The sequence below is a fragment of the Macrobrachium rosenbergii genome, chromosome 25 (genome assembly GCF_040412425.1).
Source record: "Macrobrachium rosenbergii isolate ZJJX-2024 chromosome 25, ASM4041242v1, whole genome shotgun sequence".
In the NCBI taxonomy this organism is placed as follows: domain Eukaryota; kingdom Metazoa; phylum Arthropoda; class Malacostraca; order Decapoda; family Palaemonidae; genus Macrobrachium; species Macrobrachium rosenbergii.
This window is the reverse complement of record NC_089765.1, coordinates 9,685,266-9,713,203: the sequence shown is the minus strand read 5'-3', so window position 1 is coordinate 9,713,203 and position 27,938 is coordinate 9,685,266. Positions and strand designations below refer to the sequence as shown.

Below are 27,938 nucleotides of genomic sequence, written 5' to 3'. Positions count from 1 at the left end.
AACTATCATTTCCTTTATTAGAATCCAAAGGGGATGCAGCAATATGGCATAAAAAATCTTGATAAAGTAATAATTGTCATTTCCCCTCTTAGAATCCAAAGGGGATAAAGCAATATGGCATTAAAGTAAAAATTGTCATTTCCTTACAATAATAATCCAAAGGGGATAAAGCAATCAGTCAAATCTTGACAGGAACGTAATTCATTAATTCATTCAGTCCAGCGGTGGGTACACTCCGCATTACAACAAACATAATACAGTCTCATTTCATCTTCAGCTCTCCTGGTTTGAGCCTGGAAGAATACTGCTTCTCTGGAGTTGCAGCGAGGGCATGGATGGTCATCTGTTCGAGGCAATGTTGGATCCTGAAGAGAATATTCACATTTAATTAGGTACACTGTTAATAAATAGTGATTTTCTAGCTTCTCACTTAAAACTTATTTGTGCAAGACTTCAGGATCTTGTATTAATTTCAAAGTTCCTTTTTGAAAGTAAATTGAGTTTACTTTGAGAACTTATAGAATAATTTAGAGACCATAAACTAGCTTGCAAGCAAGCTTTAAGACAGAATATGCAGCCTTGCAAAGAGATAAAATAAAAAAAAAAATTCATACAAGATTTGCTTTGTTACAAGCAAATAAATTTTTTTTTACAATGTAGCGAAGGCATGAGTAAGAGGCGGCGTCTACAAACTTACTGATTTATTCAAACAACAAACAGACAGGTCAATAACCCTTGCGAGCAGAAATGTAGTGCCAGACATGAGGCGAACAAAACAGAGAGTAAAGTACAGCCAACTGTGTTTGTTGGAGGATGGAAAGATGTACATAAAACAATTTTATTCAAGACACAAATGAAATTATGATACATACAGCTGGAATGCTGACAGCTCTCGCTAAAGGATTAGACGTTTAAGAACCAATTGGTTACTTAGCAACGGGACCTACACTTATTGTGGCGAACCACATTACAGTGAGAAATGTAAAACTCATCACCAACTCCTCCTATTTCTTGTTGCATTTAAACTCTCGCCCACTCAACTGCTCATAAGTAAAACTCATCACCAACTGCTCATCAGCGCCCACCCAACCCTTCAAGCCAAGTTTGATGGCAGAAGCAAGACTCACTCCGCCAATGACTACTCACTTGTAACTTCTCGGCTGTCATCGAGTAATGTTTTACTATATCGCCATGGAATGGAAATGAGAATTCGTTTTTTGATAGTCTTGACAGCATTATCCATGTTTATGGAATGTCAAACTAAAAGCATAAAAAGATAGAGATGTATGTGACACCGCAATGAAGAAACTAAGGGAAGAGATTATTTTGATTAACGACAAAATAACAGAGGAATATATAAAAAAGAAAATCCACGTGCTACGTGGCCAGTACAAGCGCGAACAAAAAACTGAACAGGAATAAAAAAAATCAGGAGCTTGAACGAATGATTTATGTTCCTAAGCTTTGGTACTTTGATCTGCTTCATTCTTGCAAGATAACAGTATTCGAGAGTCAACTTCATCATTGGAATAGATAGAGGTAAGCATAATTTAGAAGTTGTCGTCTAGTGTAATGATTCATCAATATAAATATGGAGTATTGCTGTTTTGTGTATTTTCCATTATTTATCTAATATTTTAATGAGTTCATATGTTGAGATAAAAATTTTTTTATAAATATTTTTGTTATAAATTAAACACAATTTTTGATGATCATTATTTCCTTTTAAGTTATCACTTAATTTTCCATCGTGGCTGCCAGGAAGATACTGCTGCTGGTCACAGCACTCACATAGTGTGGAGGTAAAATGTGCTATGCATCACCAAGGTGGGCGGGCATATGCTGGCAGAGGTGACTTACGAAGCGCGCTGTGAAGCCTAGTGTAAACAAGCCTTAATACTGGCGCTAAGAATAATGCATTTAACATAACAATAATATGAACGCTAACATAGCAATAATATGAATGTAAATATATGTACAAATCATGTGTGACATCTGCTGTGTCTTGTATGCGTGTGTTTGGCATGTGGAGATGCTTGTTGTCTGGAAGGTATGCTGGCTGTAGGCGTTCGATGGAAACCCACGTGGTTCTGCCATCCACTGTCATTTGGTAGGCTCTGATGGGCCTCCTTCTCCTGCAGGGGGAGCATCTCGGAATGTTCAAGCACCCCGGGGAGACCAGTTTCCTGTGCCCCAGGAATTGGATAGCCAAGGTGCAGAGGCATTTTTCAAGAGGTCATCAAGCTCATTCATGAGCAGAATGACCTTGAGAAAGGCAACTTTGCACAATCTGCAGGTGCATTTACCATCATGAGAGCCAAGGCCCTCGATTGGTTTGCTCTGATTGCAACTCGCTAACGGCACATTGGACCAGGTGAATTTGCTGGTGTCTGGACAAGAGAATCCATTAAAGTCTAACCAGCCACGTAAGTTACTTCCTCCACCCTGACTTATTGGAGGAATGGATGTTCCTTCGGACAGTGCCATAACAATACTACAGGTGGACTCTCTTAAAGTTTTCATCTTGGCACTTGCTAGACTGTCTCCAAGCAAAGGGAGTCTGCCTCCACTGCCATTGTAGTGTTCCAGGCAGTTTTCTGGCAGGACCCTTGTCCCTTTGCCCTAGCCAATGTGACACCTTCTACAGGGTGGAATACCCTGGAGGAAGATGCTACATTCAAGGGCTAATCCTGTCTGGAGGTGGGATTTTCACCTATCTAAGTTTGTAAGCCAACTTGGTCTTGGAAAAGTGTCTCACATTCTGAGGCATGTTTGCACTGAGGAACATACTGGTTCTGGGTGCCACCTTGCTCTTTTATGAAGGTAGGGGCTGCAGTGGAGAAGGTGCTGTTGGATAACAATACATTTCTCTGGCAGGCAGTGCCCTACTGGGCTCCCAGGCCTAGGACTACCACTGTCCTTACGAGAAGGGAGTTTTGTCTTGCTTGTCAACCCCCATCCATTTTTAGGAGGGAAAGAAGGGAGAGGGATGCTAGGGCAGTGTTCTCCTCCACCAGCTGCTGTTATTAAGGGGTTGCCTGTTGAGCCACTGAGCAACATGGGGAGTAGACGTCCTATGGGAAGGTGCGTACTTCCTGACACCCCTTGCTCTTGTACCAGTCCATTTTCACACAGGTTCCCAGCTCAAAGAAGAACCTTGCTCTCATAAGGAGGTGAATGCGATGCTGAAGAATACCGTAACAGAAGTCGAGAGAGCAACCTCACACTTTCGGTGGACCTGTAAGGTGGATATTTTCAAATACCGATCCATCGATCCTCACAGAAGTACCTCTGCTCTCATTGAGGTGTTCATGATAGTGTCAGCTTGGGCACATTTGTGCGGATATGTGTTTTTGTGCTGTGTTGACCATACAGTCAACCCCCCCCCCCCCGCACGCGCACGAATACTGAAAATCCGTGATAAGTTGGAAAACCCCTCTTAAAAATGCTTATAACTGCCTATTTCAATCGTTCAAACAGTACATAGGGGAAACATTGGGAATTCACAAGTAGAGTTAAGTACTGTTCCTAAATATTTAAATATGCATTAAAAAAAAGGCAATTTTGCTGTTTACATTAATACCTGAAAATTAGTAAATTATTTTTTTATCATAAAAAATGTATTTAGCCATGAAAATAATATGAAAATACAGTACACTAATTAGTGAATATTGCTTTGTGAAAAAATCTGTGAATTACTGAATTTTCTGCAATATATTTGGAGATACGTTCCACAGAAAAATCCATGATTAACTGAAGCTGCAAATGCTGAACCGCGATATAGCAGGGGTTCACTGTAAGTCCTGGCAAGCTCATTGCCATATTTACTGCAGGACAGAGACTGTATTCTCTAGTTTTGTAATGACAAACTAAAAGATCAGTTCTAATTCCCAAGCAGAGGGTAAAGTACCTAGTTATGCTGATGTAAATTGCAGCAGCATTTCCTTTGGAGTCTAGCTTCAGCAAACTTGAGGTAAGCCACAAGTTCCTGTCATGTTTGGAACAACCTGCTCAGCATTTCGTTCTAGGTCACATGTCATCCTTGGAAATTCCAGTCCTTCAAGGGCAACTTCTGCACTCGCAGCATGAAGCCTCAAGGAATTCTGGTCTTCCAGAGATATAGCTTGGTGGCTAGGCAACAGAAACCTTACAGTGGAAGTGCCACTAAGCACTCTCCCCCAGAGGTGCTTCTATTTGCAGATGCATCCAATGAGGGGTGGGGCACACCTCGAGAGTTGTTGGTTAGGGTTGTGGACCAGAATGTTAGATGCCTGCACATCAACATCTTGGAATGCAAGGTAGCATTTTTAACCCTTTAGGAATTCCAAGATCATGTGATGGGCCACTCTGTAATGTTGAGGAGAGACATTTTGGGGATGGCATGCATCAACAAGCAAGGGTATTGGTTTCACTTGCCCTATGCCGCTTGATAATTCAGGTGCTCAAAGCGGTGCGCCACAATGCGCACCTGTGTGGCAGGAAAAGATGTTCCAAAGTTTGGAGGTTCCGAGCACAGAAATTTTTGCCATTCAGCACACCAGAAAGCTCCTGGGTTTGCTCCCCCAATAACTGGACCTGTAGTTAGCATGGATGAGGATGGTTTTCAGTACTCATAGGACAACTTTGAGGCATGAGCTTTTCTGTCTTTCTTCCTATTAAGTTGGTATTCAACTTCAACACCTTAAATCTCAAGCTGACTATGGTGGTTCCCAAGAGACCACATGCAGAGTAACATCCAGACCTGCTAGCTCTGTTGTCCAAGGTCCCAAAAGATATTCCTCTATGGCACAGCCTTGGTGTCCACCACATGTAGAAAGGTTGTAAAGTTATCAGTGGCCAATTGAGCGCTGGCACTTTGTGCCTGGAGGCTATCCAACGTCTCATCCAAATGAGAGGTTTTTCTTGCAGGACTTTGAAGAAGATGTTGGGATATTTTCATATCCTCAGCAGTTGTCTATCAGGGAATGGGCCATCCCCTGTGGTTGGTGTCACAGATGGAGTACCTCTGAAGTCAGAGCTACTCACTAGCGGGTAGAGGTTTTTCTCATCTACCTTTGCTGTAAAAGCACTCAGAAGGATGGGGATCTGACTCATTCAAAATTGTCCTGGATTTCATAATGAGATGCTGAATTGTTAGTCATGTCAGGTTCAAGTCCATGATCCCCTCTGCGTGAAATGCTGCTGAACTTGACGTTTCAGGCTTAAGTGTCAATGACTCTTCATTAGTACCGACAGCCAAGAAAGAGGTGTCCAAGAACACTATTGTCTTCCTGGCTCCATGACAAGATCAAGCAGGTGTATATCTTACCTTACTTTACCTTACAGACCTTACAGTTCGTTCGGGTTGCCCCAGGTCCCTCAGTGTGAGGCACCTCTGATGTCTAGCAGAGAATTGCTAATGCATCTTCCGGTATATTTTGCATCTTCCAGTCTTGGATAGTCTGGGATGCATCTAATGAGGAGGACAAGTGTGCAGATCAGGCTACAGCTCGCAAGGGCAGGGGCATCGCCCAATCATTGGCGCTCCGAAGGAACCTGATGATTCACTAGGTATTGCGTGCAGCAGTGTGGTCATGTCAGATCACATGCACATTCTTTTCTCTGCTGGACAATCCCCACTAGCCCTTGGACACACTTGCCTTGGGCCAGAGGTAGTTTGGTATCTAGCCCAACTACCAAAAGAAACAATTAACATCTTGTCCAAGATATTCTGTTGGCAAGAGAGGAAGGGAGTGTTTAGTTTCTCTCCATCTTCCTTCCTCTCTTGTAAAACATAGTTAGGGTGCCAAGCCGTGTATGAGCTAAACTGACAAGAGTGCAGGCTAGTTATTTGGTTGAGCACCAGTTTTTTGTTGGTTACAAATGGATGCTAGCCCTCTCTCTTATGAAGGGAAAGAGGAGGATATAAAATAGAACAGTCCATCGATTGAGGTTTTTTTTTTTTTTATTTTCTTTTCTCTTAAGGTTCTTTCAGATGAATTACATAATTGTTTGGTAAATCTATTACTCAATAGTTCAGAAGTCTAGCACCTGCAACATCCCATATGGGTGGCAAGCTAGATGTGCAGGTCACCCTTCCTTTGCTCTTGAGCAGACCAGGAAGATGACACTCTCAGGTCGGGTGAACCTACCAGTCAGTTCAGAGAGTACTGTACCCAGATTTCCAGCCACCAATGAGTAAGCTCCTAAGTAAAGAACAGAGGTTTGTGTTTGTGTATGAACAAAATATAAAATTTTATAAGTAACTGAATTTTTCTTGACATACGAACCTAAAGTTCTTTACCTACATGTTTTAGAGCCAAAGCTCTCTCTATAAAACAAGATCTTGATTGTAAAGTACTCTCGCATCGTGGCCCGTTCCAGCACATTCTCAGCCTGCCTGCTTCCTTGCAAAGGAAGGGAAAAAAGAAGGAAATGAGAGATGCTGGCCACCCACCCTATCAACCTTCAGCCTAATGCCCTCAGAGTACCTAAGCAAGATGCTTTTCTGTCCAAGAAAAGCTTGGATGGCCACAAAACCTGGTGAGCAATCACCACAGTTCTAAGGTTTCCAAGGACTTGTGGGTGACATTTTTTAAGGTAAAATGTGGTAAAGGTAGTCTGGCAATGTAAGACACCTCTCATTACCTAAGAAATCAAGAAGTTTCTCTAAAAGGCTTTGGCCAGGGCAACATCCAACTTATGAGCTTTCACCCAGACTGGACGATAATCCTCCTCACAAGACGACCATACCACTGCTTCATCACTCCATGATATCAGAAAGAAAAGATGTTCTTGGACTCTTAATTGGACTCTTCATTATCCCCCTCAAAAAAAAAAAAAGCTTACCTGGGAGGTCAACTTCAATTTTGAAAATTGCACTGGATGCAAAGCATCTCATCCGGATCACTGTCAAACAGGTCCCAAAGAAGGGGAATCAATACACTTTAATCTCTTCAGAGATTGATGGGTTCTGAGCTTTTACCATATGAGTGAAAACGAGACTTCCAACCCTCTAAGGGTCAGACAAGATAAAAAGAGCCCATGCAACTTGCCAACTTGCTTTGCTAAGGCTAAGGCTAGCAGAAAAACAGAGAGATCACAGCTCACATCCCATTTGTAACGAAGCGCTGTTTCGTTACCAGTGGGATGTGAACTGCTGCCTGGTTTAAAAACAATAAACAGTGAATTTAACCAATGAGCCACCAAGAGAGGTATAAGTTGATACTGAATTGAATTGAACATAGAATTCAGGCCAAGCGGTGGGACGTATGAAGTCATTCAGTGCTGAAGAGGAAATAAATTGTTAGAGGGTGGAAAGTAAGATGGAGAAAGAGAATGTGAAAGGAGGTACAGTACAAGAAACGAAAGGGGTTGCAGCTAGGGGCTGAAGGCATGCTGCAAAGAACCTGAAGTAATGCCTATGGTGCACTGACAGGGCTACCCCCTATGGGGATAAGTCGATATCGACTGTATATATGCTTGTTGATTTTAAGTACAAAACCTGAATTCAGCAGGCAGATGTAAACACATGTAAACAAACACATTTTACACATTACCTATAGACTGTTTGTGTGATGATACAGCTACTTGGTCATGAATGCTAGTTTGAGTAGGCTACAGTAGCCTATTGTGTGGAGTCTTGTGTGAGACTCTGCTAAAGCATCATGTTTTTTTAGTGTTTTGTGTTTAATACACATCTTTATGCAGCAATAATGCTTACTTCTTATGTCTGAATTCTGTCAGCTTTTTTTGAGATGGTGTACATATTCAAATGTTATTCAGGGTTAGGCTAGGATTTAGGGGTAGCCTATAACTGCATCTTGGACATATCTGCACCTCACTTGGGCCTATTATTGCAGTTATAGGAAGAGTTACTGTCCATCACCATTTAAAAAGAGAAGTTAGAAGCCACTGAATTTATATTGGTGTTGTTTTCCTTGCAAAATCTACCATACTCTGTATAATTTACAGATTTACAGTAAAATGATCTGGTCTGGTTTTCCCTGTGCAGTAGGGGTCTTCCCTTTCATTCTATCTCAGAAAAGAACATGGTCAAGCCTAATGTTTGCCATTCCCATTCCTATGCTGAATTCCTAGTAAAGTGTTACTGACTAACCAGTGGTAAAGTTTTGGCCAGCAGAGATTAACAAATAACATGCACAAACTGATGACACATCAATGTACAGTACAATCCTGTACCTATATAAAGAATTAAATAACAATGGATCTTGTGCCAAGAGCAAAGTCCAGAGTGCAATTTGTACCTGAACAACACAATGTCAGGACACTATTTTACTAGGCAAACTAGACACAAGTCCAAATTGACATTCAATCTAATATTCTACAACTGAAATTTACAGTCTGAAATTTACAATATAAAATATGGAAGACATAAATGAAATAGCTAGTTCAATCTTTTGACTTCTTTAAAAATACATTACCTGTATGACTTCTGGGTTGATGTGTCGTAGCTCATCAATTTCATGCATCAGCTTGTTAACATAAATACAATTGTTATTGGTTGGCATCTTGTAGTCACAGTTTCTGCAGGCATACAACAAAATCTTGTTTTCCTGTAATAACAGAGTAAAATATTGAGATCTGGAGCAGAACACCACTTATGAAGTCATACGATCAACAGAGTTGACAATTATTTTTAGATGCAGTGCAGTCGACCCCCGCTTATTTGCAGTTCCAGATTCGCTCATCTCTCTAAGGAACATATACTGTATACAGTACTCATTATTCGCAGAAAATTAACCTATTTGCAGTATTTTTCATAGAAACATTCACAAATTACCATATTTTCATATAATTTTCGTGACTAAATACACTTTTTGTGATAAAACTACTAAAATATTCAAGTATGAGCACTTTTTGAGGGCTTTTTGGTGTTTTGAATTATCAAAATAGGCAGTTATAAGCATTTTTAGAGGGGGCTTTACGTATTCGTGGATTTCAGCTATTCGCGGGGGGTAGTGGTACGCATCCATCGTGAATACCGGGGGCTCGACTGTAATCTCTAGTTTAACTTCCCATATCTACACTATGTCCAAGACTGTACTATCTTTCTTATAACCACCTTTGGTGAACCTACCCCTGAGATTATTATTCAGCCGACTTCTTCAAGCTGTAACAATGGTTATTTTGTTTACCTCACTCTATTATTTTCAAGCTGCTAAGTGAACAAGTGGTAATGTAATTAATAAAAACCCAAAGATAAATATATATAATTAAATATATATAATACTGTACTGCACTAAATGTCCATAAAAAATACTTTATTAGAAAGAGAGGGCACTGTAGTGTTTGGTAACATGAAGCTCAGGTATGTATACACATGCACAAGTGCACAGACTGAAATATACATGTAACATAACATTAATGTATTACGTACAATACTGTACCACATTACATGTCAATAAAAATATTGTCCAGAAGGGGGGGGAAGGGTATATTATTGTGAAATATATTATGTTAAAAAACAAACACAAAAAGTGTGTGGTCTTTTCTTACATTGTATGTATGAGTTATGTATATTTTACATATCCTGTAGGCATGAGAAGGTATAACAATTGCAACTGGCTAAGTTTTGTTAGGCTAAACTGTACAGCACTGTATTATACTTGTGTTAGAAGTGATTCACTTTGCAGATATATTGCTGGAATCGACTGATAAGTAAATTAGTATTCTGATATTACTCGTAATGCTTTTTATAGCTCATTATTGGAAAGCAAAGGGACAGCCAACTCTCTTGCCACTTCCTTAAAATTTATGACCTAACTGAACTCTTCATATGAGTGGAGGACACTTCTTAATGCAGAGCAATCATTTTGCTCCCGTCTGCTTCCTTGCCATGACTTGCATATGAGATGGAACCTATAAAAAATTAGGTACTATTGTGTCAACAAGAAATGCGAAAAAGGTCACTCTTGAGCTTTTTAGCCTAAGGTGACACTACTGAATACTTTCCAAGAATCTAATTCACTATTAAGTCACAGGATATAACAAAGCATTTTTCTTTACTAATCAAAATGAGTTTGAATGCCTTAACTAATGCTGTCACATCTATGTTAAATGCAGAGGCACAGTCAGGTAACTTAGCAACATATGATTCATCCTTATAAATTGCAGCACATCGAACACTTCTCTCATTATGTCTGAGTTATGATCCAAGGTGGGATATAGGGATGGTTAATTAACTCCATGGATCTTTTGACTCCTAGGAGATGTTATTAACTTAAACATTTAATCTAATCTGAAAAGGTGACCTTGGTTCACTGAATCTCTTTGTGTCACCAGTTCTTTTAAAACTTCAAATGAAGGGTTACTGGGAGTGGATTTAATTCTGCACAAATTCCACAGGCCTAACTTCTCTCTTTGCAAGTTAAGTGGTACTGTAATTTATACGTATCCACATAAATGCTTTCAAAGGGCAAGAATCTAAATGGACTGGGGTATATTCCAATGTACTGTAGTTTTGCATGCAGGATGCAATGGACAGCAATATTCAAGATGGATCTACACAGTGAACTGTACAACCTAAATAATGACTTCTTACCTGCACTCCAATTTAGACTATTAATAACCTTCAATAGGTTTAGACTTCTTAACTTTCAAAATCTGGCCAGCAAATTGACTAGACCTTGTGAGTTCAGTGAAACACCAAGCCTCAAAATTTTACTGCCTTTTCATAGGGTAAAACAGAAATTTTAGAATGAAGTTTTTTTTTTTAAATACTTACCTCTATTATGATAGTTAAGAAGTCCTGCACCAGTGGAAGGACGACAGAGTGCTATAAAACAAACATTTTTACTTAGATTGTCTAGTTATGCCATCTACTGACCCCTTCTTTTCAAGGTGAACAATGGTTAATGCTTCTGTTCTTAATTTTGTTTTTGTCCACATGAGTCATGAGGTTTGGGGGCAATTCATCCTAAGAGAGGTAAGCATTTAAAAAATAAATACAGTATAAAAATTTATATTTTTGAAATTCCCACATTGAAAATGGAGGTGGTAAGTGTTTGAGGATCTACAAATTAAACCCTCAAGAGAACAAAATAAATTCCGTCTAGAATGAGGCACTACTTACCTATTAATTAGAACCCATCTGCAGGTAATGCTGCCAGCTGAGGATTAATTTATTAGGTCACAAGTACCTCTGACAATTGGTGGACGTTCCTTGCAAAGGAAACAACTCTCAGTTTGATGACAGTGAGACAAGGCCTGTAGAACAACAGCATGGAAAGAACAAGGCCCTTGCCTAATCCAAAACTAGGCACCTTCATACTCCTCAAAACTCGGCAAATTCCTAACTAAATAGGGAAACTAGAGTAGAACTAATATACTCTGATCATTCAGGAAATGAGTTCCCTGCTGAAAGAAAGGGTGAAAGAACTCTGCAATCTTCACACTGAATTTTTACCTCCTGCAAATAGTGCAAGGCAATACTGAGTTACATCTCCACTGTGCTGCATTTAATACCTTCTCCAGAGAGACGCTTTAAAGCAAAACTAAAATTTAGAGGTTGCCACTGCTCTCGTCCTTGAACTTGACCTTCAATAGGGGTACAAAGTAAGTCTAGATTGATGTGCACTTCCTTAACCAAGTTCTTAAGAAAGAAACCCAAAGCGTTCTTAGCCACCGAGACATCTGGCCCCCTGGGGCTACAAATAAATATTTTTGATGTTACATCTGAGATCCCTAGTCCTTTGCACGTAACGCAAGAGCACTCTGACTAGGCAAAGGGAAGAGTCTTCCCCATCTGGCACCTGTACCAAGGACAGACTGGGATCTTGAAAAGAACAAGGCAGAGCTTGAAACTTGAAATCATGCTCTGTCCTGAAGACGGGCAAAAAGGAAAGGACTGCTCCTTGGGATGTAAAGCCCACGTTACAGAAGGCCTGAAGCTCACTGATCCATTTTGCCAAGGCTGAAGCCAATAAGAATAGGTCTTATTTGTCAAATGCTTAGGTGGGGCTATATTCAAAGGCTCAAATAGGGACATGTTTAGGAAATATGGTATTACCTCCAAATTCCATCCCACAGACTTAGGAATCTGGAAGGTGCATATAGCTTCTTTAATCTTTTGGTAAGAGGAGATATCCAAACCAGTGTGCCTCTAACATTGGAACAATACTCCTCAACTGCTGGGACTGACAAACATTTGGTATAGCAGAGGTACATCAAAAACTTAATCAAATTATTTATAGAGGTACAGTACAGGGTATCCCTCTGGAATGGCATCAGACCCTATAAACCCTCTATACAACATGGGGTCTGGGCTCTTGAGTTCAGAGAAACTCTTAGTAAAAGACAAGGACAGCGTCTTCACCAACTCCGATTTTCCTCCAACTCTGAGCACTTGGGCCTTCGTGTTCCAGTCTCCTTCAGATGAATGAAATTGGAAGGGTTTCATCCTCGTCTTTCTTAGAAGACAAAGCATAGATTTTTCCCTGAGCTGGGATGAGTCAGTATGTATATGTAAGTATGCTTCCATCATATTTAAAGATACCATCTAATCTTTCTGTACAGCTGCTAGAATTGATCTTGTCTCCATGATGAACAGAATGAGACCTATGAAAAGATTCAACCTAGAGACATCCAAGGCTGGTCTCCATCCTCCCAAGGCCTTTGATACAAGAAAAACCCCAGGAAGAACCCATTCATCAACAGGAAGTCCACTTATTGCTGTAGGAATGCTTTTCCTCACTGTGTAGGCAAGAGGGAAAGTCTACTGGAGCAGCCACTATAACAGGCTGGGGCACAAAAGAAAGTTCATAACTTTCCCCTCAGCACCTTCACCACCCAAGGATACACCTCCAGGTCCTGCCAAATCAAATAATGGAAGGTCAGCTCCCTCCTACAGGAGCCCGAGAGCTTGAATCCTCACTTTTTAGCGATAGGTGGATTTTTTCTGTGACATTTAACATTCTCTTTGGATGTCAAAAATGGCTAACTTAGGCAGTGTACACCTCACTTCCTGGCCTAAATAAATTCTTAAGGCTTTGAGCCAAGAGAATAGGAGGTTGCTGCTTCCTAAACATCTGAGAGCAACGTAACAAAAACCTGGTTTATGATTTCTCTACTTCTTGCACTATAGTGCCCAAAGCTGAAGACTCCAATAATGCAGATAAGGAATGCTTTCCAATTACAATCAGCCTTCTGAGTCAAATACACTGAAGTGGTTAGAAAGGAGCAAAGTTGTTATTGCTGCTTAGCTATGGAATTTGTAAAAGATTCAACAGACTCTCTGAAAGCAGTGGATACAGCCATGCCTATACACCCCAAAAGTCTGATGTCATTACCTAATTGCTGCTTCTAAGGTCATTATCAAATTGCTGCTTCTATGAATGAAGTGCCACTACCATTTCAGTAAATGACATGATTATCCTAACATGACATGTCAACTTGGCCTAAAATTGGAATGCTACAAAGGGTTACAACGTCTTTCCCGGGAGAGACTGCCTTCTTCTTCTTGGGATCAAGGAGAGGTAATCCTTCAGAGAGGCAAACAGATCCAGTAGTTCCATATCATAAGGCTCACCTTATCCTCATAAAGAACTGAATAAAAGGCTTTCTTCTGAAGTAATTTTGCCACAAAGTCCCACCTATTAAGCACCACCTTGGCTAGCTAGGGGATGGCAGAGGTTCCACCCTTGGCTCTAACCTGGTTGCCCTAAATGACTCGAAGTCTTGGGTTACCAGAGCCTCAAAAAAATCAGGAAACTTAGTTACACAGAGGCGAAAAAGTTTCTGAAGAGCAGGCGTAACCTACACTTCTTCCCCATCAGAGGCGAAGAAGTTTCTGAAGAGCAGGCGTAACCTACACTTCTTCCCCATCAGGTTCCTACTCAGGAACATGGGAATCCCCCTCCAGACAACACAAAAGATATGGGAGCAGTGGCAGCAGAACATTGTGATGAAGGACCTTTGAAAATCTCAGAGAGATTTAAACTTTGAAGCAAAAACTTGCTTCAAAGGAGAAAAAGAACTGAGTCCCCTCTGGGCAAATGATCATCTAACCTCTCTGGTAAATAAGCCAAAAGCTAGCTTAAAGACAGACTGAAAATGCCTCAAAAAGGCCTGAGAAAGTCACGGGTCACTATAAGGGGAATGACAAAACCTGCTGAAATTCAGATCTTGAAGGCGAACGAGACCCCTGCAACAGCCATGAACGCCTGCCAGAAGGCACCTTTAGCTGGCGCGGCTCCAAAAGCAACAAGGAACCTGCTATCTTTTCTCCCTAGGATAATAAACTATCTTATGTGGCTACAAATCATTCTTCAAGTGCCTATGTGAAGAGGGAGACCTGAAAGAGAATAGCTATTAAAGAGTACAAAAATTCTAGACCAAGCACCAAACTGCCAATGCCTACAACTTCTCAAGGCACTTCACATACTAGAACAAATCCAATATTAACACGGTACAAGAAACTGAACTTTTTCCCCTCTACCATAAGAATTAAAAGAAATCAGATAGCTCGCAACCCACCACAAAACACAGAGAGAGAGAGAGAGAGAGAGAGCAGTGGATGTTGTCATGCTACCTGAGCAGTGTATAATACCAGTTGGGGGTACGGCAAACCACCTGCAGCCTTTATATAACAATATCTTGATTCATTCAATTTTTTTGTAACTCTTAGTAGAAGGCTGCCAGAGTGCATGTGAAACAGAGTAAACAAAACTACAACAGGAAATTTTTACATGACCTCAAGAAACTTGATACACACCAGCTACACACTGATGAGAAGATTATAAGACTAATAGAAGAAACTATTCCAATTAAATGCAGTAGAAACAGCTATCATTTTCAAGAGTACATAATTCAACAGTACGTAATTTGTTTAAAATTCCTTGCCCTTACAAAATACAGTACTGATCAACCATTCTTTTTCATCTTGGAACAAATTTGAAGTAAATTAATTTTCTAATCAATATAACAGCTGACTTTTTATATCAATTTTGCACTGATGGCCATTCAATGTAATACCGGATAACAAAAAATAACGAATGATAGTGTGTAAGACTAACACATATAGGTGAATATTTATTAAAATATCACATTTTACTTACTTTGTCTTCTCTGGGGTACAACATATTGTTACACTCTTGACAAAACCTGATTCCAACAAACCCAGGACCATTTTCATCTTTTGACATAAGACTCATCTTGAAGTGTCCTACTTATCCTCTGGAATACAAGTTATGCATTAGTTCAAAGAGTAATGATGCAAAATATCCATATGCACAGAAAACATAACATTATAATATTCAGTTTTATCAGCAGAGCAAAGGTAACTTTGAATACTGCACATAAATTGATAGAGGTCCAACCATTGCTTGTTTTAACACAGAACTTATCCGCATACAAATGAGTGTCCTGCGCAATGAGTCCTCCAACAGACAATTTCTAAAATAACATTTCCATTAGGCCTAGTATGCATCTAGGACCAACAGTGCCTTTGGTGGTAATAAAGTCATTCCCAGCGTCTGTCAGCACTTTGTTTGTGTTGCTTTCAGATTCTGTCTTGGATACAATCATCATCTAAATAATTGTCAACTATTCTCATATATAAATAACAAAGGCCCTCTTAGTTTTGGTGATGGTTTTGTGCATACTTTCTCTAATTTCTTAAACATACTAATTTTTATGCGAGTGCTGTCTTTTACCCACTGAAAGTCCTTAAACATCTGGTTGCTGCATTTCTGACTTAGTTCACCCATTCTTCTTTGACTAGCTGCTATTCATTTACCTCAGCTCTGCTGGGTGTTGCTGTTGGTATTTCTTTCATGTACTTATGATTCACTCTGATTGTTATGACTTTTAGAATTTTCAGTTTTTGGGTGCTAAGTTCTAGTTCAAGCTGACACTGTGCAGTTATTCCTAGTTTTTATAGTGCCAGTTTTGTTTCATCACACACACACACACATTAATTTACAACTGCCTGACTTATCCCAAAAGTAGTCCTCTTTCCAGTAATGAGTACATTATGCGTCAGGGTCCAAGTGCTTTTACCGGTGAAAAATATGTTATTAAATTAATTTGTATTTTTCCACGATATAAACACTAAAGCCTTTTAGCTATTTTCCTCAATGCACTCTACAATCAGTGCGTTTGAGACTTGTGCTCAAGGTAGTTAATTGCTGGTGGTTAAGGGTGAATGGGGAATACCTCATTCACCCTCATTGAAACTTGATAACAAGGTAAAGAATCAGTGGTTAAAGGGTGAATGGGCAGCCCACCCTCACTCACCTGCCATCGTTGAGACTTGGTAACAAGGTAGTTAACTGGTGGTTAAGGGGGTGAATGGGGGAATACCCTCACTCACCTGCCATCGTTGAAACTTGGTAACAAGGTAGTTAACTGGTGGTTAAAGGGTTGGAATACCCTCCTTACCACCGTTGACTTTTAGTAACAAGGCAGTTAGCTGAGAAGGGTGAATGGGAATACCCTCATTCACCTGCCATCATCAAGCACTCTTTCCTGCAGCATCAGGAACAAAGTGGGAGTGATGACTCCCATAACCTTCTATCAGTTTGGCACAGGGACGACAAAATAAGGCTCTAAGCCCGAAGAATTATCTGAAATCTAATTCAATTAAGGAGATTCTTAGAGAACCAAGTGTTACCCCCTTAGTGATGACTGAGTCGGAAGGCACCTAAATTGGCTAATAAAATTAATGGGTTCAAATTATAGCTCCCCCTCTTGTAAGGGGAGAGTGTTTCATCTTAAATTTGAAGCTCAATTGTGTAGCTTACTTGTACTATTGTGGTGTGATCCACCACATACTCAACCCGAGGTGCTGCTCCACATAAGAAGGAAGGAATGATAAAAGGAAAAGATCATTCATCCCAGATTTTTGCTCAACCAAGTTCTCAGACAAGAATACTGTGCTTTTCTATCTGAACAGAGCTTGGATGATACATAACCACTGAGCAGCCACCACAGTTCCCAATGAGGGGGGTCCAAGGACCTGTGGGTGACGTCTCTCACGTAGAATGAGGTGAATGTGGTCTGTTTCCAGACCCCTGCCCTCATTACCTTTAATACTGAAAATTTCTTCCAAAATGCTAGGAATGAACCCAAGCCCTGACTTCATAAGCTCCTGTCCAAACTTAATGATTGTCATGCCCCCTTATGGAGTCCAACTCATTTGATCACTTCATGAAGCCAGAAAAAAAAGGGAGTTCCTAGACATCTCAATTTTATGCAAGCCTGTAATACCGAAGTCACCAACACTCTGGCCTAAGAGGATAGACCCTTAAAACAGTGCCTTAAGGCTCACACCTACCTCAAAAGGAAGGGATCAAGAAATTCATATCTCTCTTTAGACTGACAGATTCTTAGTTGTCATCACAAACTCAAGAATGAATAAGAACAAGAGAGGTTCCCAACCCTTCAAGTGCCAGACTAGATATGACAGGCCATGTAACTCCCCTATAAGCTTCAACAAGGCTAAGGCTAGCAGGATGGCAGTTTTGAGCAAGAGCTCCTGGTCAAAGGCCTCCCCCAAGCATTTGTATAGAAAATGACAGTCACATCCCACTCAGGAGGACAAAGTTCCTGAGGAAAAAAATATCTCCACAAGAGCATGAATAATACTACCAAAGAAGAGAGACCCATACCCTTCAGTTTATACACCCAGGTCATGGCTGAGTGATAACCTTTTACCACAGAGACAGAGAGGAGTTCAGCCTGCTGATGGTACACTCATGATTTGCTGAACAGAAGTTCCAACTGGAGATAGACCCTTTCTATGACACCAATTTTAGAAGATAGCCCACCTTCCTTGGTGCATGTTCGCAGGGAAACAGTGGTTCTAACCAGTTCCACACAGTCCTGCGAGAAAAGTTTCTCTCTCCCAAGGCTGCTGGATAACCTCCACGTGTATAGCTAGTGGGATTGAACTGCCTGATAATGTCACAAAACGTGTGGTTGAAAAAGATGAGTGGCCCTTAAGGGAATCTCTCTCGGTCCTCAACCAAGACTGGGAAACTACTCAGAATGCAGCCAACAAAGCACCACCAGGGTCATCCTGAGACCCGACATGATCAGCAATCTTTTGTTGATCATCCGGCAAATCAAGCTGAACAGCAAAAAGCCTTACACATCTAGAGTGTTCCAAGGGCCTTGGGAGGTGTCTTCCATCACCATCCAAGGATCTAGAGCTTCCTGTTTATCTATGTGGCAATCAGGTTGACCTTTGGTGCTCCTAGATTTTGAACAGCCTTTCCACAACATACCAAAATTTTAAAAATAAATTATATTTTTCCTAGGTGTACAAACCAGAGATACTCAGCAATCATCATACTCACTTTTCCTTTGGCTGCAGGGACTAAGCTAGGCAGATGAGGTGGGATTAAAGTATTTAATAGGCTCTGGTTTGTATAACTTGGAAAATATAAATTACTTTGAAATTTGCCATTTGTTCCTTGGGAAATACACACCATAACCTTTCATATAGGAGATTTACTCCTTAGGAAGATGGTCAGTCCCCACAGATGATTGGAGTTGTGAACCACTGTGGAATTGCTGTGCTTCTGGTTGCCTAGCAAGCAGGGGATATCATGAATCCTGTAACCTCCTCCTCCCAGTCTGATAAAATGGCTGAACAGAGTAGTAAGACCCTAAGCATATGAATCATATCATAATGATTTGTTCCAATTGATTAGATTTAAAAAAACCAGTAGGCCTAGAGAATGACCTAAGTCAACCATGCAAACATTTGACTGGGTTTAAATTTCACACGGGCACCACAATATGGCCATCTCAAGAACTACACTAGAGAGGTGTTGTGTGATACCATTCACATTAACTTGGGACTTTGAAAAAATTTACTTTCCACCATAAAACTCGCAGTCAAGAAACAGGTAAAACTGAGGACTAATACCACATCCCTCTGGCTCAGTAACTGCCAGTTTATGTGCAAAATGGGGGCTGTTTTTAGCACCATCCCTTGGGGATGAATGTAAAAAATAAACAAAATATTAACTATCATAAACATAACAATAAACAAATGACATAAACATGAACAAAAGGCAGTAAATATTCTGGTCAATGAATGGCAGGAACCAGGCCACAATACAGTACTAGTCTTCAATTGTACCCAAACTGACTCATTACTGAGTGCTTTTCCTGGTGGCTTCCAACATGCTGAACAACTTTAATTATGCTGTAGTTTTCATTTAGAGGCAAAGAAAAAATAAATCTGACATTGGTCTACAATCTATGTTCTAGGAACCCTTAGTCAGTTAGGTGGTTAGGAAAGGTTTGGCTAGATTAGGATGCATCCCAACAGCCTGTCTTAATCAATAACTCACGTTAGGTTTTGCTAGGTTAAGGCACACCAAAGTATACCAATCTATGGCTTAAGGCACCCTAGATTAGGTTAAGTGGGATTGGGAGGGGTCAGGTGGGACACAGAACCTTAGATTACATCAAAGTTAGGTTAAGTTAGGCTAGCATGCAAACCTGTTGACTATTCCTTTTATTTTTAGTATTCTAGGCCCAAAAACCCTGGTTATTCACGCAGGCACAGGGTAGGCCTATTGCTCGGCTAGACAAGGTGGTGTAATAAATTACTGGAGGCTTAGCTGGTCCATGTTTACAAGATTCAGTGTTACTTGGGGGATCTAAAGGAGGGTGAAGCCCCCCCGGCCAGGTCAGGGCATGGCACCGTAAGTCAGGTTAGGAAGGTGAGGCCTGGTGTAATACAAGATATGAAATTGTAACCTACATTTCTGAAAAGAGCTCTTCATTCTCGTTATTTTGAACCCCATACACACTATGTGCAAATGATAAAAAAATTAATCAAATTACGGCTTATAAGGTAAAACAATACCAGGCCCCCTCTCCGTAGCTAATACGGCAAAACTATAACCAGTAAACACCCCTTGGTTACTTTAGGTTGGTATTTTTCGGTTCTTTTAGTGCCCTATCATTTCCTGACCATTTTTTGCATGAAAAACCCGAGATGGTTTTTCATGCAAAAATGGCTGGCTGGAGTCTTGTTGGCAACTTATAAAATTTTACCTAGTTTTTTCATCAGCGAAACCTTTGCCCGATCTTCTCAACTGGCTACAAGGGTTAGGTTTGGGAAGGCCTATTACGCAGAAGCCTATGTGCTAAAAGCAAGTTTAAAAGTAGGATAGGTTAGCATATGCTAACCTTTACCAGTATTTCTAAGTATTAGCCCTGCATGGACTGTATGGAACGGTTCCGCGAATATGAGACACTGGGGAGCCATATGTTCAACAAAGGATTGGCTAAGGGAATCTATTATAAAAGGAACCATACTAACCTAGTATGCATTGTTACTTAGTTGGGGGCTCTGCCCCCCAGAACCCCCCAGTGAAGGAAACTCCACTTTTTACCAAAAGTTCCCCTATAACACTGCACATACACAATAGCAAAAATATACGTAATTCTTAGATGGCTGTCCACGGTGAGCTAGGCTATGGCAATTGACGTTTCCCTATGTTATTTTACTTGCTTTACAAGAATTTAAAGTAATATTTTTGTCGGTCATTGCAACTAAATTGTAATTGACCTTCGAAGGCTACATGATGGTACCAACTGGTACCCTGCTGACCTATACAGTTCAAGGTAAATTACGGTTTAGCTACAGCTGACCGCAAAATATTACCTTAAACTCTTGTCGGGCAAAAAATAATATAGAAAAATGTCAACTGCCATAGTCTAGCTTGAGAAAGCTTTAGGTGGTGAAACGTAAAACGGATGGTGGGCGGTCGCGCCTTATCCACATTTTGAAATATTCTTGAAGCTCGTATGTTCTGGCAGGTGGTAATGTTGCACTCTGGCGCACGCAAAGCAACAGGGTTACAGAAAATGTAAAAAGATTATTACTTTAAATTTTGTAAAAGCAAAAATAACATAGAAAACGTCAATTGCCACAGTCCTAGCTCACCGGAACACGTGGCTTATAATACTACTTTCTCAGTTGAAGAACTTGGAGGCATCCGAGCTCCCTGTAAGACTCTCATTATGCGTGATAGGGCCTGGAATCAGCAGTAGTAGTAATACATGAAAGTGCCTTTGGAGCGGCACCAGTTTTAGCCGTTATTCAGCCCTTGTTTTTAAGCTTGTTTTCATGTTCCAAATGACATATATATAACAGGAAATACAACAATAAATTTGCCCAAACCTTTTCCCAAGTTTTACCCTACCCAAACCGATTCCCAACGGATCTCCTTATTTTTAGCTATTCTCGAAAGTGTTTTACTTCACCCCCAAACCCCGATTTAATGGGTCCCCTTTGCTGTCAGCTACAGTTCTAAGATAATTTACAGCTTAATTACACCTGAGCGACAAAATATTACTTTAAATTCTTGTTCAGCAGGTAAAGTTCAACAGAAAAACGTCAACTGCCACAGTCTAGCTCATCGCGGACAGCCGGCTTAGATCTACCAAAATATAATCAGTTCTGAGGTTTATTGCAGGTTAATAAGCAACCAGAACACTATAGAAAAGTCAATTTCAAGGTTATATATACCCCAGCAGAGCTAATACTTAGTTCGGCAGAACTACATAGTGGCTCGAGCGCAAACGGCACTGACTTGACTTTCTCCAGTTTTTGAATTTACTAGTATGAATTTACCTTTAATTTTAGCGCTCAGTGAAATTAACCCCTGAAGTCCACAACAAGGGGGTTTCCACACATAATCTTCAAGACAGAAACGTGGTATATACGCCCCTGTTTGGAAGTTCATACCCTGTCGGCAAGTGCAATAACTTGTTAATGTATGTGCCCTCAGGCCAGTACTAAACACTTATGAGGGGACATTTCCCATTTGGCCGACAACAAACGGATGCACCGGGCAAGTATCAGAACCCTAAAAGTGCTGAGCTAAATATATGAATTACCCTTGGTGAATGCCCAGAAGAACTCCGCATGCATAAAAGTACCAAAATTAAAAAAGTAAAATGTAATATTTTCATATTTGAAAGCGTTTTAGACCACTTCTTGTGATGAGGAAACACCCACAACTGCCATATTAGCTATGGAGGTTGGGGACAGGTCATTATTCTAGCCTCACAAGTCAAAAATCAAAAATCATTGACAGGGAACTAGTTTTTCTGAGAACATTGATAAAAAACCTCATTTTCGAACTAACTCCAGTAAGATTTCGAGGATGCTGATTAGATAATCATTAATATCTCGGATTTGGTGAATCTCCTCAAAAGTGTTCAGAGACAAAGTTTTATTATTTTATATTGTGAAAATTATAGTGTGACCCTATTTTTCTTATATCTCATGCCATGGAGTTGTTCTGGACATTGACCTTACCCTTAGTTCTAGCCCCCTTACCATCCACGCTAGCCTCCGAGACTCTCTAGCAGCCAAGCTAGTCTAGTCAGACCATCAATAACGTCAGCAGTCTGGTCAAATTGCAGGCTAGTAATGCAGCAGCCTGATTTCCGCCGGTGACCGAAGGAGAGATTTACAGTCTATTGTTTGTTTTTACATTCATGCCCAAGAGCCAGGCTGGGTATTTGCAGTTTTACGTATCAATTCAAAATTGTTTCAGTCTAGGCTGCCTAACATGCATTAAGGCAGGCTACGCTTCGCCTAATTATCATGGACAACTACTTTAGGAATTCTAAGCAGAGGATTTTAGGTTAATATGAAGAAAAATGAGTGACTTCATGACTTTCAGTTGAGTAAATTGAGGTTCACCTGATGATGATGATGAAATAAGTGAAACGAAGTTGGTACGAATCTTTTCTTGTCTTGTTTGTTAGTAATAGTAGTAGTATTAGGCTGGACATGCCTTTAAAACGGCTCACCTACTCGTTTTATTTACTCGTTTTGTTTGTGTATGTGAAGTTTTTTTTGTCTGTAATGACTTAAATCTTTTATCATTTCTTTCCGATTTTCATTCCCCCCCCTTCGTCATCAGATCTGTAAATAAAAGTATATTAGCCATCAATTCCTCTTTATTTTCCTGACATGGCTGCTGCACAGACCTGTATCTATGTCTAATCTCATTATATGCTGGGCAGTCGAGTAAGAAATGTTCGAAGTTTTCACTTTTTTCCGTTTTGAAACTGCTCGTTCTGTTTATCCTTTGTGCTTGTTTAAGTACCCTTCCTATATACATTTTCTTCTTTCGACAGATCGGCACGTCCTGAGCAGACTTGTTTTCGCGTACGTTTTTCGTGACGTCCACAGTGGGCAACAAATCCAGGATGCGGAAATAGAATTTGCATTTTTCCCCCATTGTCAGTAAAAAGTGGACTTTGAGCAAGGTAAGACTAATAGTGTGTTCAAGGACCTCGACTGTGTTCTTTGCATGCTTTCTCGTTTGGTTAATGTTAGGTTGGGGCAGGGTTAAGTTAAGTGGCATCCCATTTAAGATGTCTTTGAGGAAAAAGACACCTTAAATTGACTGAGATGGAAGCCTAGGCCGATGTGCACCTTGTACTTTACTAAGCCAAGGTTCTCGATCTTGCTACCTTTTTGTGAACTGTGGGTCGTTGATTAATTTATTTTTACGTTGGAATGTAACCTTACTGTATTGAAACATTCTTATTTAAAATGTATCATCAGTTGTAATGCAGAAAGAAAGATGAATTGGTAATGTGTATGTACTAGACTATTATATACGAGACATAGATTTCCAGAAAGCCTTGAGGTCATGGTGATATATAGATATTACATGCAGAGGTTATAAATGCAGTTGTGAAGATTTGTACTGCAAATAACACAGCAACAGCAGCTCAGTAATATAGAACAAGAGGAATTTAATGTAACAAGTAAAAAATGCGCTGAGGTTTCTTCGGAGCAATCGAGTTTTCTGTACAGTGTATAATGCTGTATGACTCGATGTGCTGCAGTATGAAACTCTCAGCCACGACCGAGCAGTGCTCACTGCTCAGTTGCTCCCTAGATGCAGTCAAGTGGAGGTGCGTCGGTGGCTGGCATCTCTAGCAGTCCCAGACGCATGATCCAAGGCTAACCTTAAATAAAATAAAACTTAGTGAGGCTAGAGGGCTGCAGTTTGGCATGTATGACGATTAGAGGGTGAATGACCAACACCAATTTGCAGCCCTCTAGCCTCAGTAGTTTTTAAGATCTGATTGCAGAAAAAAAGTGCGGACAGACAGACATATAGCCATCTCAATAGTTTTCTTTTACAGAAAACTAAAAATGACGTAAGGCAGGGGTGTGATGGATCAGCCATATTCTTCCTGTTAATAACATACCTGAGCGTTTCAAAGAAGATATGATTGTATGATTTAGGAACTAAATTCTTAGAATTATGGCACACTGTTTTATGCGATGATGGACTGATCCTAGGTCAGGACACGTTGCCCTAAGTTAGGTTAGGTGGGTAAGATCTGGTCAGGTCAGGACCTGGCATTATAGGAAAAGTTGTCTGTTTATGTACGAGGACCTTTCCTGGTCGACGACTGGCGGGAATCGCCCCGCGCAACTGAAGTTTTACTAGACAATGTTGCAAGTTATCCTGTAGGGCACCCTTTATACCCCACAGGCTAGGCTAGACTAGGATACAGTGATAGGCCAGTTTGGGTAGACTATAGAGTAGGGGGTCACGAATTACTTTGGGGCATCCAGTCACCCCGGGGCCAGGTTAGGACACTGCGTCCAAGGGTAGGTTAGGTAAGGGTGAGTCTGGTTAGGACATATTCCCTCCCAAATGCCTACTATAGAAATGCCTGCTATGCCTACAGTAACCCTCTGCATTTGCTCCTATAGAAAAATGTTTCAGGTTATACCTTTTTGGGCAAGGACAAGGAATAAGGATACAGCATACAGCAAAGAGTGATGCAATGCTCATAAAAACAATAAATATATAAAAAAGAAGTAGTGAAAACATGAAAAGTTAATGAATGTCTTTATACAATATGTGAATTAGATTAGTGCTAATATTTGTTTTTCTTCCCAGGTAATATAAATAATTTCAGGTACACAATCAATAAATAAATAATATAAATACAGACATAAACAAATGAGACTAAATAACAAAATGGCGTCTACAAGAGAGACTGACAGTGACAGTTCTGATGGGAAATCCATGATTAGTGAAGACGAAGGCGCGTTAGAAATTGAAACAAAGTATGACTGTGATAATATGGTTGAATATGTACCTACACAAGCTGAATTGTCAGAAAGTGACAGTGATGATGAAATGCAAGAGCATGTTCCAGAAAAGAAGAGGAAACGACCTTCATTTAGGCTGTCACCTAGGAAACGTCTATTTCACTCCACTCCTATGGGTGTTGGTCCGTCCACATCTACTGCAGATCCTAGAATGGCAATGGCAAGTGCTCCGGAGAATGCTTCATTCTCACCAGGGAAAAAAGAGGACCCCAGCCTGATGGTCCAATTTGGCAGGAAACAATTACATGGCAAAAATGGCCATACCTGGTCAACTGCTCCATCAACCAGAGGATCTACCAGAATCCCCTCACCAACATTATGCCACCCATCACAAAGGGCCCTGTGTTGCCACAAGATCTGCCAATCAACATGTAACTCAAGCATAAAAGAGTATTTTCAAACTTAACAAAGACAATAACAGGAACAATATATATACATGTAAAATCAGTGTTGAAAAATGTATTCCCATAAAAAGACAAAATTATTGCCAGAATTAAACTGGTCAACTGGGAGGAGCCAGCACAAGCAGCAAGGACAAATACAACTGTAGGTTTGCCAGACATTGAAGGAAGGATAGTATTGGTGGTTTTGAAAATGAATTCATGGGTAAAGATGAAGAAAGAGAAAATGATAAGGGTAAGGCATCCTCTTATTAAACCACCAGGCATCATTGGCCCTTCTACTAAGCCTGCCCTGCACACTGTGTGTAGAATGAAGAAGAAGGAATTGAAAAGTGTGCTTGGATGTACCCTCCAACATGGGAACTCCAATCCAAGAAAGACCCCAGTACAAAGTGTACGGCACCGTCCAAGATTGAAGAACATTGGTTTATTTCAGCGTGGCCTCCTAGAAAAGATGCCAGGTTGTTGCAGGCTGTTGAGAGGTGTCCACCATCACTGCCCAAGGGTCTGGAACTGGGAAACAAAAGACAGGAAGAGTTCGAGCATGGGGAACCCCCATGGCTCAAACAGCCACTTTGCTACACTACCACTCTACCACCTGACCCTGATGACTGAGTTGATCCACCAGGACATGCATCTCTGCTTCTCTTCTACTTTACCACCTGACCCTGATGACTGAGTTGATCCACCAGGACATGCATCTCTGCTTCTCTTCTACTTTACCACCTGACCCTGATGTCTGAGTTGATCCACCAGGACATTCCTTCTGCTTGGAATATATCTGGCTGATAACTCAATGGCTTGGTGAACCACCCACTCATGTATCTGAAATGCTAACTGACACAGAATCCAAGACATCATTCTCCCATCTTGCCAGATCCTCTCTGACAATTTTACTCAAAGGCATAAGCTGAGAAGGAACATCTCGATGTGCTTACCGCTGGAACTTCAGTTACCACTGAAGTGAGAGTCGGTGGCTTCACCCATGAGGCATGACCTTCTCTAAGGACGACAACTAGCCGAGTACTGTCTGCCAAAGCCAAGCTGGATGTTTCTGCTTGGCCAGGAATTGCACCATAACCTCTCTGAGCTTGCTCACTTGAGCGTCCGGTGGGAAGGCTCTCCCCACTGCCAAATCAGTGAGCATGCTAAGACACTTTGCTTACTGCTTGGGTATGAGATCCAGCTTCTCCCAATTGACCAATATCTCCAACTTGTGGCACAAGGTGAGAAGGCAATCTTTGTTGCCTTTGAGAATGCCAGGACGAGCCAATTGTCCAGATACTGCAGTAAGTGAATACTTATTAAGTGGCCTCAAGCTAACACCACGGTAAACACCTGGATGAACACCTGAGGGGCCTTTGCCAGTCAGAAGCATAACACTTGAATTAGAATACAGTCCCATTGTAGACAAAGTGGAGGAACTTCCAAGAGTCCTTATGAATTGGCACTTGAAAGTACTCATCCTTCAGGTCTGTCAGAAGCATGAAGTTGTCCAGCCTTATGGATTCCAGCATTGAACATGCTGCTGCTGTCCTGAAGCAAGTCTGTTACACATACTCATTCAACTGGAAGAGATCAGTCACTTGTCTCAAGCCCCCAGTTGCCTTCTTCGTAAGGAAGAGGTGGCTGTAAAAACATGGAAACTGGTGTTCTGCGACTTCCTGCATCAGTTCCACCTCTGCCAACAGGGCCAGGGAATTTTTCACAACAATCCAGTTGTGATGAATGTCACTCAAGCACAGCTAATGTAACACATGTTCTCTTTCTCTCACATTGTCATCATGTTACACCACAGGTTTTTTCCATTCTACAGTATATAATGCACATGTACCCCAATCTTACACCTGACCCACAGCTGCCAAAATTTCCTGAAAAGGCATTACCCCAGGTAATGTCTGGGGTAATGCCACATAGCTTAAGTTCCTTACGACATCTGTCCAGTTCATCAATCCTGGTCTCTTACAAACTTCATCCATCACTTTCTTCCTTAAGTCATTCACACTCTTTGGAATAACTACTGCTAGCACATCATTCAGCAAACCTATCAGCCCATACAACATCAGCAAACCTATCAGCCCATATAACACAACAGCTCAGTTACATTCCTTACCAGTCATTAATCCTTTCAGCAGAAGCATAAGATCTTCATTTTTCACCACCCTTACAGTCTTACCTCCAAGCAGTCATGACATCAGATCAGCAATCTTATTCCTTGTACCATGCACATATTGTGCCACTTAATCAAATTAATCACTCAAATCTTCAATCATCCTTGGAAGCCCACCTTCAATGTTTCTAATTAACTGCAGATGTACCAATGGCTGGTGATCTGCCTTCATTGCAACTTCACTCCGGACAAAAATATTTTTGAAGATTTCAAACAAAACCTTTTTGCAGCTTGTTTC

The 27,938-nt window shown here is 40.7% G+C and overlaps 1 protein-coding gene across 2 annotated transcripts; it reads right to left on the bottom strand.

Annotated features, from left to right (window-relative positions):
* On the bottom strand, positions 1-22,803 carry RpII15 (RNA polymerase II subunit RpII15). 2 transcript variants are annotated; one of them, XR_010857103.1, is made up of 5 exons: positions 22,682-22,803; positions 15,057-15,174; positions 8,424-8,555; positions 144-365; positions 1-84 (listed from the first exon to the last, which is right to left on the bottom strand). XR_010857103.1 is itself a non-coding variant. In XM_067126812.1 (4 exons), exons 2-4 carry the CDS (start codon positions 15,150-15,152, stop codon positions 210-212), a joined length of 384 nt encoding a protein of 127 aa, XP_066982913.1. In that variant the 5' UTR covers positions 15,153-15,174; positions 22,682-22,803; the 3' UTR covers positions 1-209. The 2 variants fall into 2 exon arrangements, 1 of the variants encoding a protein (XP_066982913.1); XM_067126812.1 differs by having other exon boundaries at positions 1-365.
* Positions 22,804-27,938: the final 5,135 nt, after the last annotated feature.